This window comes from Tursiops truncatus, chromosome 2 (genome assembly GCF_011762595.2).
Source record: "Tursiops truncatus isolate mTurTru1 chromosome 2, mTurTru1.mat.Y, whole genome shotgun sequence".
Lineage (NCBI taxonomy): Eukaryota > Metazoa > Chordata > Mammalia > Artiodactyla > Delphinidae > Tursiops > Tursiops truncatus.
Genome location: NC_047035.1, coordinates 169,970,136 through 169,984,380, shown reverse-complemented (window position 1 = coordinate 169,984,380; position 14,245 = coordinate 169,970,136). Strand labels below are relative to the sequence as shown.

The 14,245-nt window shown below is 38.0% G+C and overlaps 1 protein-coding gene across 5 annotated transcripts in view; it reads left to right on the top strand.

The window, feature by feature from the left end:
• The window catches only part of ITGA8 (integrin subunit alpha 8), a 179,736-nt gene that overhangs the window by 48,102 nt on the left and 117,389 nt on the right, over window positions 1–14,245 (top strand). For all 5 annotated transcript variants that reach the window (XM_033852479.2, XM_073801692.1, XM_073801693.1 and 2 more), the window contains 3 exons: window positions 354–406; window positions 9,268–9,473; window positions 11,898–12,089. In XM_033852479.2, the coding sequence (XP_033708370.1) occupies window positions 354–406; window positions 9,268–9,473; window positions 11,898–12,089 (451 nt within the window). The remainder of the gene's footprint in view (window positions 1–353; window positions 407–9,267; window positions 9,474–11,897; window positions 12,090–14,245) is intronic.

Genomic DNA, 14,245 nt, shown 5'->3' with positions numbered 1-14,245 from the left:
TCTGTGACATTCAAGATTGCAGAACTAGGTAGGAGCATTAAGGACCAGATGTTACAGGAGGACCAACTTTAGCAAAAAGTATTCTAATAGTTGTATCTACAAATTGAATGGGCTTATTGTTGAACATCTCCAGAGGATGTCCGAGCAGATGTCATGGGTGTTGTGAGGGACATTATGCATTAGGTCAGGGGTTAAACTAAATGACTCTAAGACTCTGTCCATGTCCAAGGGTCTATGAATTTAAAGGCAAAAATGTGCTGCAATGTGGCTAATCTTTCAGGGAAAATTGAGAGATGACTACAAAAATGACTTTTTGAGCACAAAATATATCATCTTATGGTTTTCCTTTGCAGATGGCATCTTACTTTGGATATACAATTGCAGTATCAGATGTTAACAATGATGGGTAAGTTTATAAGAACTTCCTCACTCACCAGATATTATATTCGTCCTTAAAGATGTTATATTTTTTCCTTCATGAAATAGATCCTTCCATACTTCCTCAACAAGATCGAGGCTCTCTTGTTTTAACTTTTTTTTTTTAGTCCAGGGCAAAAGGATACATCTACTAAAAAATTCTCTATCATCCTTTCTTATGTCTTTACCACATCTGCCACTTCTAAGACAGGACTATTTTACTTAGTTTTATCTTTGATTTTATGAACTAAGTAGTCCTTGGCCATTTGACTTCCATAGCCATTGAAGAATCTGCTCATCTGCCTTCACCCTTTAGCACATGATATTCATAAAACATTTGCACATAAATATTTTTTCTCCTGACAGTGCTTTAACCAACATACTAGTGACTCCCATGCAGAAGATGAAATAATAATATTATTTTTTTCAGTTTATGGCAGTAAATTATAGTTGAGCTTGGATCAAACAGCATGATAAACTGTGGTTGTATTTAAGTTATTACTTCAAAGAAAATTGTTATTAAGCAACTCTCTGATCCACGAAAAGCACCTAACTGACAGATAAGACAAATGATTAAATAAGAAAACCAAAAAATTGAGATGAACTGATTATTCATCCAATAAATATTGTTGGAGCACCTACCATATGTCAGGCATTGTTCTTGGGTGCCCAGAATGTAGCAGTGATTAAGGAAGAATAGGTCTCTGCTTTCACGGAGCTCACATTTCGGTAAGAAGCAAATATCTGAAAAATGTGAACTATGTTCCCTTATCTGGGCTACGTCATGGGTAGACATTAGCTATGACCTCTACATAGCTAGAAATGAACCTTATTTATTATGCGGTACCGTATGATTGGAGATAAATTTGCTAACTTTTGTACCTTTTGGAAAATAGCTTATTATTCTTTCATTCAACATATATTTCTTGAGCATCTTCTACACACTAGCACTGTTCTTGGTGCTGGGATACAGCAGAGAACAAAACCGAAACCCGCCCCCTCATAAAGGTTATACGGTAGTTCGGGTGGGAGCTACAGATAAAAAAATAAATAAGTCAAATAAAGATTATGTTAGATGGTGATGAGCACTACGCAGGAAAAAAACAAAAACAGAGGGCCGGAAGCAATCAAGATGTCCTTTAGTAGGTAAGTGTGTAAGTATTCTGCGGCCCATCCAGACAATGGAATATCATTCAGTGCTAAAAAGAAATGAGCTCTCAAGCCATGGAAAGACATAGAAGAACCTTAAATGCTATTACTAAGTGAAAGAAGCCAGTATGAAGAAGCTTCATACTATATGAATCCACTAGATGACATTCTGGAAAAGACAAAACTATGGAGACAGTCAAAAGATCAGTGGCTGCCGGGTGTTAATGGTGGAAAGAGGGATGAAGTAGGTGGAGCACAGAGGCTTTGTAGGGCAGTGAAAGTACTCTGTATGATACTGCAAGGGTGGATTCATGTCATTATACATCTTTCTAAACCCACAGAACGTACACCAGCAAGAGGGAACCCTAATGTAATCTGTGGACTTTGGGTGATGATGATATGTCCATGTAGGTTCATCAGTTGTAACAAGTGTACCACCTGGTGCAGGATGTTCACAGTCGGGGAGGCCTTGCTTGTGGCAGGGGGTATACAGGAACTGTCTGTACTTTCTGTGCAATTTTGCTTTGAACCTAAAACTGCTCTAAAAAATAAAGTCTATTAATGAAACTTAAAAAAAAAAAAACAGAACGGGGATAGAAAAAAATTGGGAGGGATGCAATTTTTATTCAGGTAAACAGGGAAGGCCTGGGTGTTAGGTTAGGTGAGGGAGCAAAACACTATATGGGGAAGAGTGTCCAAATTCCCAGCGGAGCGGGGAGCTGCTGGCATAGTCAAGGAATATCAAAGAGGCTTGGAGAGAAAGTCTGTGAGCCGCTTTACACAGCACCACATGGACTCTGCCATGGATAGAATGAGTCTGTTTCCAAGAAGGACACATCATCTTGAAAACCCCTGGAGGAGTCTAAGCAAGGGACTGGCCTGCACCCACTTTGGTTTTAGCAGCCATGCTCTGTTCATTGGGTCTCCATGGAGTGAGGCCTTCTGGGAGCCCATTGCCATAAGCCAGGCGAGGCAGGACAGTGGCTTGGACCAGAGCAGTGGTAGGAAGAGTAGAACTGGTTGCACTCTGGGTCTATTTTGAAGAACGCAAATCTTATCCTGGATAAGATCTGTGAATGAAATCTTATCCTGGATAAGATCTTATCCTGCAGATAACTGAAAATGAAGTTGCTTTAATCTTCAGCTGTCTGAATTGTGGAAAGGAAGTAACAATTAGGACCACCACTCAAAGTGAGCAACCTGGATGGACTGTATCTGTTATCAGAGCCTTTTAGTCATTTAGAAAGAAAATGGTGGAGGAAGAACCTGAGGTCCAAAACATGGCGTACTGTCCAGATACAGGAAGCCCATTCTTTAGTGAAAACAAAAAGTCCGACACTGACCCTTGGGATAAGTTAGACACATTTCCTTCAACAGATAACAACACGACACGCATGAGGGCTTCTCTCCTGGGAGCCAGGCAGCATTTTTTAGGGCACAGATCACCCAGTGTGTTTCGTTCTGTAGTTCACTCCCTTTTCAATCCTTTCAGCTTCCCCCCCAGTGTCACAATATGCCCTGCAGGGCACCACGACCTTCCTGAAAACACATTCATTCTAGTCTAAAGTTTTGTGACAACGTTTATAGGACTTTTTTTTTTTTTTGCCACATTAAGAAAAAGAAAAGAAAACTTGTGGAAAAAGGACCTCATTGGTTTCAAACATAGGAATTTTCCAGTAATGATTTGTTCTTTCTTGATGTTCTTAAAAATTGCTATGCACATCATTTCTTTTTATTGGGTAGTATATTCTGAATTCTTTAGACTGCATTGAAAAATACATCTATTATCTTAATATTGTCATTCTTAAAGAAAAAAGTACCTATAGATTCTCAGTCTGTATATTGTTTGCTGCTCTAATTACTTAGATGCAACGTACATTCATGTTCCCATAATCAATGAGTGTGCTCTGGAAGCCATTGAGAACATTGCATCCCAAATAAAGATAGAGAACTCACGTGAAGTCTGAGATTACAATAATGCATATATAACTTGCCATCATTTTTGCAGCACCTGTTTTTCTAGAACAATCACTTGATATTGTTGGCTTTCAGATAGACACAAATAGGGAAAACATGGCATCTTGTGTTTCTAGGTTTATACTTGATCCCAGGACGGGGGGGGGGGGCCTGAAAACCACTAATTACTGTGACAGCCCATGTCCTCACCTCCTGGAGTGGATATTCATCCCCAGGGCAGGTACAAAACAAGCCATCAGGGCAGAGACATAAACCTGTAATCCCTCAGCAATCTTAGCAGAACGAGGAAACAAAGGCAGTAAATCATGCAGTGTCAGTGACTTTTCCTAAGCTCCTGTGATGGCTCCACGCCAGGACACGTGTGGCCTTGTTTTGAGAAAGAATGCTTTTGTCACTCTCAGTTTCTGACAAGATTTCTACCAGGGACCCTAAGGCTAGAATGGGATTTGCAGCAAACACAAAGCTCTATGTCAAATAAAGTTTTCCTGGATATAAACCTCAGGTGGTTAGCAGTTTGGAATGCAGAAATCTCGATTCTCCATTGAAACAACTGAAGAACTTAACACGCTATTAAGCAATCACATTTTATCTTTATCATGAATGATTAGCAGACAGTGTTTTTATTTCTCTCAAAGTACCTTTACGTGTAATAAGTCTAATAGCACAGGACAATCTGTACTACAATCCAATGAAACTACCTAAAATTCACCAATGAGGAAACCGAGACACAAAAGTTAAGTGACTTGCCCAAGAGCACACACTAAGTAGGGGAAGGTCTTGATTCGTTCACAGAACTTTTGCTGACTTACCTTATAAATTTTTTGTTCACTTATATACAGAGAACTCTTTACTAAGCTCTATAAAATACCTAGTAGGAAACCATATATATAATTGCAGTCTTCAAGGGTTTAAAATCTGTAAGAATTCAGAATTTTTAATCTAGTAAGTGAGTACAATGACTGACATGCCTCTCATTTACTTTTAAAAATTGGGAAACAGAGAAGTTAGTATACTTGTCACTGAAGAAATCCAATAATAACCTGTAAAATAGTTTTAAAATTAAAAACTATGTATATTTAAGGTGGACAACATGTTTTGATATACATATACGTAGTGAGATGATGACTGCATTCAATCTAATTAACGTCTCCATCTATGTGATTCATCTGTATCAGCCAACTGGGTGGTCCATCCATCACATAGTTACCGTGTGTGTGGGGGGGGCTGTCTATATAGTAAGAGCACCTAAGACCTACGCTTTTAGCAAATTTCCAGTATACAATATAGTATTATTAACTATAGCCACTATGCTGTACACTGGACCTCTAGAACTTATACATCCTACACAGCTGCAACTTTGTACTTTTTGACTAATATCTCCCCATTTCCCCAATCTCTCCACCCGTGGTAAGCACCACTCTACTTGAATTGCACTTTATAGATTCCACATATATATGCACATGTAGACCTATCTATATTCATATTCATGTAAAAACATACAGATATTGTCTATAACATGTATACAGATATACATACACATATAGAATACACATGGATTTCAATGACCTTAAATAAGGGTTGGGGTAGAAGAATAGCATATACATGTGTTTAAGTTTTTACTCTGTTTTGCTCGTTGATAAGAATCTGTTTATTAAGTGTGCATTTTATTAATTTCCATTATTCTCATAAACAAGCTCATACTTCCACTTTATAAAAATAGAAAACCATAATTTCAGTTATTTTCACCCAAAGAACTTTAAGATTGTCTTTGATGATGCTAAAAACAACTGACTGATAAAAAATTCAGTTATGAATGGTTTTCAGCATCATGGCATATAAGAAAAATCAGTCTGTTTGATTATATTCAAAGTAGCCATACTAGGCTGCTGCATTTGACCAAGTCATTAGTTTACCTCATAAATAATTTTAGAGAGTCTATAACTCCAATTTTTAAAAAATTCACAAAGCCCTTTCTACTTTCCCAGCATTTATCAGTGATCAGTGATTAAGGAATTATAAATGAGCATTAATCAGCAGAGTTTCATAATAGAATTGAGATTTAATTCCCTTTCTTTACCCAATTTCTAATTTTCCAGTAGCCTTTTTTTTTTTTTTAATAGCCTGAATCTTTCAAGTTTTGGACCTGAGTGGATGTTGTACAGTGACTCGGAATAGGATTGAGAGCATCACTCATCTAGTTGATCATTCACTGTTCAGAAGTTAGGACTCACATTTTGTGGAATTGAACCAGACTTCCCTCTCTCCATCCGAGAGAGAACTAAGTACTATTGTACGTGAGACTACCTAGTGAAGTTTCTTTCACAGTGTATGTCATCCTCTCTATCCACTGTGCAACAAAAGCGAAATCCCTACAAATGCTCCAAAACCCACCATCAGGGAAAACAAAAAAAGACAGTGTCGTTAAGTAATGTGACCAAATAAATAAACTGGTGGGGATTTCTCCAATATTTTATTTAAAAAAATCTCCAGGTGTTACGAGTGGACTGCAAAAGTTTAGACCAAACAGTTAACGTGCTTGCTGGTTGGTGGTTGATCTTGTCAAGCCTGTGACTATTTTGTAAAACATAAACAAGCTGGTGAACTTAACTTCAGTTATCTTAAGATAGCCAGAACTACAAAATCTTTCAATGTAAACTCTGTTAGGAATTTCTGGACAAATTTAACAGCAAAGGGAGATAGTATTTTCCTCTTGAACCTAAACAAGCAAGTCTGTTTTTTTATTTTCTTATGGCTTTTTGAAACAATATATTCATACTATTTCAGAAATTCAAAGAATTACAGTTTAATCCATTGGATTGTTTTAGCCTCTGCGGGTCCAAAAGGAACTAGATTTAGAGTCTTAGCAGTTAGTTAACTTGAGAGCATTTTAGAGAAAATTTATTTGAAAGGAAGCAGCTTTGAGTAACTGTGTTTTGGTGCTAGATTTACTCCAAGTGGGTTCTCTCATAGAAGAGAAATCATTATGATTCAATTAAGTAGAAAATCTAGAAAATTAAAACATAAAGAAATTGCAAATTAAATTGATTTCTGTAACATAAATGATAAGCTATATTTGTTCTCACCTATCATAAAACAATTATATGGATTAGATATGAATTCTAGTATACAGCCTCCTCACCTGCATTCTCTTAATAACTACATTCTGCGAATCAGTCACAGGCATTAGCATGCACTATGGACTATTGTGAAAAAAGAAGAAACGGAGAACTTTATATGTTAAATCAACATATTAAACACCATTTGGCTGCAGAAAACTTGAATTCAGGTTCTTCATAATGAATATTCTCACTGATGGGTTCCCTCATCCCCCCTCTCTGTTTATCACTATATTTATGCTTTGCTCCTCAGGGAAATATTTATAATGTTGTGTCTCAAAGAACATGTGAAAGAATGAGAACCTGCACCTTGCACTGTATTATTAGAGTGGTCATAATACTTTTTTAGACATAAAAAAGAGACAAAAATAAAACCTGTGTGAATGCTACATAGAGATGTAAAGAAAACTCTGCTCAAATATTGGACATTTCAGATAAGATGAAATTTAGTGTGTATATCCTCCTTTTATAAAATGCCTTTACATAATAACTTAGATCTCATCCAAACTACCAACATGACACAAACAGAAAAGATGGTTTTTAGTGAAAACCTCACCATAAATATTGATTCACCATTATTCTTTCTTGAGATTACATGTATATGTATAAAATATACTTTATATATATTATATATTCTTAGAATGGCACCCAGTCTGTTACACAACTACTTTTTCGGAAGCTCAGTAAAGAACGTCTTTACTAATAAATATTTTTAAAACTTTAAACTTGAATTGGGTATATTCTAAAAAAGGATATGACAAGTAAATTTTGAAATAGTCTAATAGCACGCATGGCCTACCGCAATGGTCTTTCAATGAGTTTTTGGCCCTGTGGGATCGTAATCAGAAATACATTTAACATTGCAACCCACTACGTACACACAACTGAAACAAAAGATTTCACGGAACAGTATTCATTCTTAGTATGTGTAATGCATTGACTCATATTTTCTATTGTATTCTATTTCATTTTTATAATTGCTTGTCAAGACCCATTAAATTGATTTCACAATCCACTAATGAGTTGCAAATCAAGATTTAAAAACACCAGCCTAGACAATAATATATATTGTGACTCTTAAGTGGTACTGCTAACATAAAATATTATTGACACTAAATGCAAAATATTGCACAAGGCACATTGAATCAATTGAATCCAAGACAGTTATTGTCTCTCAGCTTTATGAGAACACAATTATAAATTAAGAACAAATGTCTTTCTCCTTTTTTGGCGTTTAGAGCATTTTAGAAGGCTTACACTTAAATATCTAGGGAAATCTATTTCTACGAAAATAAATCAACGTTGTCACAATAGTCCAAGAATCCAAAGATCCCATGGATGTGCTAATCTTTCACAAGCATAGGTCCTTGCATTTCTAGAACTCCACACTGTTGGCAGTGAGAAACATAGTGAGGTAACGTGTCAGTCCCATCATGTCCCTCAGGGACCAATTGTATGGCTTTGTTCCTTCTGTTGAGAATGAGAAAATGGCCCTGCTCAATCTCTGCACTAGAGAACCAGTGGTTTTAGACATCTTTGAACTACAAGGCAGCAACACACACAATTAGGTGTTTAACAAATGTCTCTTCATACTGACAATAATAATAACAGAAAGAGAGGCAACCAGGTTCCTCCAGGGCAAAGCCTGAGGCCTGGAGCAGCCCCAATCCCTGCCTTACTCTTGGCCTAGATAGAGCACAGAAGCACGGCAAGTAAATGCATTTGGAACATTTTTTTTAAGAGTTTTTTTTTTTTTTTTTGATGCGGACCATTTTTAAAGTCTTTATTGAATTTGTTACAATATTGCTTCTGTTTTATCTTTTGGTTTTTTGGCCATGAGGCATGTGGGATCTTAGCTCTCCGACCAAGGATCGAACCCTCACCCCCTGCATTGGGAGGCGAAATCTTAACCACTGGACCACCAGGGATGTCCCCATTTGGAACATTTTTAAGAAAACGTTTTACCTAAGTGTGTAGCAATCCAATTGCTATCTCTTTCTTGAAATTTTTTCAGTCTGAGAAATTATCTACTGGTTGTCTGCTATAATATCTACATCTACAAAGAAAAACTATAAATTCGCATTTGGGAGGAAAATTTTGTTTTCTAGCTTTCTAGCCAGTATGAGAACCTTCTCTGGCCTCTGTTTTATTTGAATGGAGGTAACAAGAGAAAAGAGGAGGACAGACTTTATTTTAAACCTTATTACTGCAAGAAAACTTCATAATATAAATGTATAGTTAACTAAATTATAGACAAATTCTCATCCATGTTTAGAAAAACCTATTTTGGTCTTTCTGATACGTTTTACTTGTGTAAGTACATTTTCTGGAAATGCACCAAAGAGCTGAAAAGGGTGAAATAGCTGTGGTTTTCTTAAAGTAGTAATTTTTAGCATAGCTAAAAAGTTCAGTGTGATAATTTAACAACTCTTATTTTCTTATAGCATTCTATTCCGTAGACATAACAAAGCAATGAAAGAAATATGACAGTTGTAAGATATCCCTTGGAAAAGGAAATATACCAGTGGAAATGTACTAATCTAGTTGACTAGAAATCTACCCAACAGCATCTCATGTCTCTGCTGACCTCTTTCTTCGTTCCCTGCAGAATGGATGACATATTGATCGGGGCACCTCTCTTTATGGAACGTGAATTTGAGAGCAACCCCAGAGAAGTAGGGCAAGTTTACCTGTACTTGCAAGTGAACGTGCTGGTCTTCAGAAATCCGCAGATCCTCGCAGGCACTGACGTTTTCGGGAGATTCGGTAGCGCTTTGGCACATTTAGGAGACCTGAACCAAGATGGATACAATGGTAATTTACACCAATGCATGGAAATTACTTATGTGCCACAATTTCATGTTACTGTTGCATGACGGAAACAAGAGACTTCACAGTGGTGTGTGTGGTACAGTTCTTCTGATTGGTCTTTAATAAACTATCCAAAATCTCAAGGCAATTTAAACTTTAGTTTTGGCTAACATAGATGTTACATGGAAATTTTCTCATGTTGATTTAGGGTGTCATGTGACAGCTCTAAACAAACAGCAATTATTTTTAAGATTGACATATAGATTTATGACTTGAAGAGACCTAGAGAATATGTACAGAGTCAAAACAAATAAATACATGTTGATACATTAGCAAGTGTATTGCCATCTGAGTAACTCATACGGCTTACGTACAGGTTATGCTGAATTGTAATTGATCTCTCAACTTCAGCTTAAAGGCACCTTCAATGTTCGTTGTTAAGCAGTGTTAAATTCTTAGTTTAGGTTTGTGGTTCTTTAAGTTAGGAATTTATGAATGCCTTCGAAGTACCCTCTCCTCAGAAAAACATGCCAGCTCACACGAAATTTTGCATACATTTTCAGGACCTTTAAGTTAAGAACCAAGGTAGACTGGGTTTCTTGAAGTTCCAGGGAGTAACAGGAATTTGCTCCAACAAAATAGCCTAGAGAGTATTCCCATCAAATCAAAGTATTCATTAATACCTTCAGCAACTGGTCACGTACTTTTATGATTTCCTTGAAAAAACACGTCTCAGCAATGTATAGTTAGTAACTTTTAAAGTACCATAAGACATAAATGCATACTAAAAGCTCATGGTTCCAGGGAAGCTTTTTAAAAAAGAGACAAGTTCATCTTGAACTGATTTGTTGCTTTCAAAAACTGCCCTATTCCTGAGCACCAAATGAAAGAAATAATGCTAAATTATCTGTGTAGTCATCTTTTTCATCATCTCTTCTATTTGTCTTTTCTCTCAAACCCTTAATGATACTTTTAAGAGCTAAGAGAAACATTTCTAACAACCTAAGAGGGGTTTTGCCTCTCTGAGCCTTGGTGTCCTTAAAATGATGCCAAAATGAGATGTAACCAGGGGACAGATATAAATTCACTGACTCGGAGGATGTGAAGAAAGTACCCCTTTCCACCTACCATATGACAATATCTTTATTTTCCACAACGATCTGAGTTTTTTGACAGTTTATCCTTACCTGTTAAGTGAAAGTGGATTTATGATCCTTGTTATGTAGTGAAAATCAGTTTACAATTCATTCAGTCTTATCAGACTTAGGAACAACTACAAACGGATGAATGACAAAATGAGGACACACACCATCGTCCGCAGCTCGGGCTGTTATGTTACTGTGCTATTGGTGCTCTTTTTCATGTAAACCTAAGTAGTTAGGTGTACTGTTTAGAGCAATCCTGATGAACACAATATATGGAAGGTAGTTTTCATTCACTGCTATGTTTAACAGGGAGACAGGCGACAGGGTTCTCTCTCGGTTTCCCAGAGTCCTCAACTATGAAACGGGTCTTGCCTACATCATGGGATGATGTAATCATTCAAGAAAGAGGTTATTTTTTATTTTTTTGCGGTATGCGGGCCTCTCACCGTCGCGGCCTCTCCCGTTGCGGAGCACAGGCTCCGGACGCGCAAGCTCAGCGGCCATGGCTCACGAGCCCAGCCGCTCCGCGGCATAGGGGATCTTCCCGGACCGGGGCACGAACCCGCATCGCCTGCATCGGCAGGCGGACTCTCAACCACTGCGCCACCAGGGAAGCCCTGTTTATTTCTTTTAACAAGAAACTCTTAAGTACTCTGCAAAGGTGCCTCATCTGGTCCACGCAGCCCATTAATCTGACTCAGCTCTTCCCTATTACTCACTAAGCTCCCACGTAGATCACCTTCTGGCTGCTCTTCAGGTGGGCCAAGCTCCTTGCATCCTTGGGCCTTTGCACAGTCATTCCTTCTGCCTGGAATGCTCTTCCTTCTGATTCCACGTGGTCAGTTCCATCTTGTCCCCAGATTTCAGTTTCAAGATCAGCCTTAGAGACACCTTGTCTGACCACTTCATCTAAAATAACAATCCAATCACTCTCCATCATATCAGTATTTTTAAGATTCTCTTCATAGCATTTGTCACTTTCTATCTTTTCTTGATTATTTCTTTATTCAAATTGTCTATTCCCTGCACCAGAATATAAACTTTTGAAAAGCAGTGTCTGGTTCGCCGTTGAAGCCACTGTGCCCAACACATTATAGGCACTCGATAAATATTTCTTGGATGGATGAAAGACAATAAATAATTTCCTCTAGTTGCAGTACTACAGAGTTTCATGGAAAACTTAAGAAGCCCTTTGGGCTGTTTGGTACTGCTCTTCGATTGTACTTATTTCTCTTTCTAAAATACTCTTCTTTATTTAAAAATTGTGTGTCTCTGTTTGTAGACATTGCCATCGGTGCGCCCTTTGCAGGCAAGGACCAAAGAGGCAAAGTGCTCATTTACAACGGTAACAAGAATGGCTTAAACGCCAAGGCTTCCCAAATTCTGCAAGGAGTGTGGGCCTCACAGGCTGTCCCTTCTGGATTCGGCTTTACTTTAAGAGGAGATTCTGACATAGACAAGAATGATTACCCAGGTAAGTTCTTCTTTCTTTTCCTACAAGAGAGTCTGCTTCCTAGAAAGAGCTATTCTCTGGACGATGCATCGTGTTTAAGCAGTTCTCTTGTACAGGTTAAGGCCAAGCTTGCCCATCACACGGGTTCTTTGGGTACCATTCCAAAGCAACTTTCATGAGACTCTGAAGACAGACAAAACAAACACTCCTTTTCCTGTCAAGAGAGGAAGTTTAAAAAGCAAGATGGCTTTTTAAAAACTGCATTGGACATAAAACTTAGCAACTTTGCAACAAAAGTTTGTTATTTGAAACTCCTCAGTAATCTGGTCTCCATTGACAATGACAGCCTGCATCAGATAACTTTTCAGAGCAATTAATTTTAACCCCATAATTCCCTGTTGAGCTCACAGCTCCTATGAATTGACTTATGCACCTCAGCATTTCTGTCATAAGCTCATGGTTTTGGAACATAAATAGTTTCCAGCCACGTCTGGGGGTTTTCCGAAGATAGAATGACTTTTAAAGCAAAGCATAAAGAACTGGTTTGTGATACAGATCATTACCAATTTTTGAATGCTCAATTCACAGTGAGGATTCAGTGGAGATCCATACAGCCCAGTGAGATAATTCATGTTTTATGTACGCTGTATGAAAATATAGATTTGTCTTAAAGGATTGTTTCAATAATCGGGGTTGTTAACAGACAACATTAGACTTCTTGGTTTTGTGGTTCAATTTTCCCTTTTATGTTGGTTATTTTAAGATGGTTTCAAGAAATAGTTGGAAATCATTAATAGTTCACTGACAGCTTCAACCCTTTATTGAGACCTTGTCTCTTTCCATCAGCCCTCTCCTAATTGAGTATTTTCCATACGTAGAGCATTTGCTGGTTTGGGGCATCACTCCAATAAGCTGACTGCCTAAATATACATCACTAATTTCAATCCTTTGACTTTCTCTTCCCCTCCAGGATTAGGCAAAAAGGATACTGCAACATATTCTTATAAATTTGCCAGGAATTTTCAATGGCACTAACATAGACGTTGTAGTGGGCTCAAAGCGGATTTAGAATTATATTGTATATGAATGGGCCCTCCTTGTGGCAACTGCAAGAGCATCTAGTGAAATTCATTTTCTTGGGTTATATTACACTAGCCTAACCAAGGATTGGTTAGGTTTTCTTTGGGGGAGGGGAGTCTCATACATAATATATTCACTTTTAAAGAATCCAAAAATTAGATCCCCTATGTGATTTCTTCCCAAACTATGTCAGGATGATTCATGAAATTCAATTCCTGGGTCACAATTTTAAAGAAACAGTTATTTTATTTTACTTTTTAAATTTATTTTTTTAATTTTGGGCTGTGTTGGGTCTTCATCGCTGCACGGGCTTTCTCTAGTTGAGGCGAGCGGGGGCTACTCTTTGTTGTGGTGCACGGGCTTCTCATTGCGGTGGCTTCTCTTGTTGCGGAGCACAGGTTCTAGGCACATGGGCTTCAGTAGTTGTGGCACGTGGGCTCAGTAGTTGTGGCTCGTAGGCTGTAGAGCGCAGGCTTAGTAGTTGTGGCGCACGGGCTTAGTTGCTCCGCGGCATGTGGGATCTTCCTAGACCAGGGATCGAACCCGTGTCCCCTGCATTGGCAGATGGATTCCCAACCACTGTGCCACCACGGAAGTCCTGAGAAACAGTTATTTTAGAAAGTTATTGCTATTCCTTATGCCCTTCATAGTCTTCCCTTAGTACCAGGGAACTGACAGAGAATGGCCATGCCTTCCACAAGGTGAGGAAAATATAGGATGTATCAATCACATAGTCAAGTCTAGTGATTTCCTTTGAAGTCTTCTAAATAAGGGCCAGGAAGGAGAGAAACGTGAAACAACTTTTCTCTCAAAGAATATTCCCTCCAGGGAGGGGTGTAAAGGAGTGAGACAGAGGACAGAGGAAGTAAGTACAGTGTCAGTAATTGGTCATCTCTTAACTACATCTTTTTCAGCCCTTCTTAACAATCAGAAAATGGTCATTTGAGGCCATTCACTAGTCAATAACTTTATCCACTGAGGCTGATTCACTTTACAGTAATGAATGACGTTAATGCAGTGTATCCGTCTGTGTGAAGAGTAAATGCTCTTTACTAAGACAGGACCGTTATGACACTTAGTTGATTTCTTAACCTCAA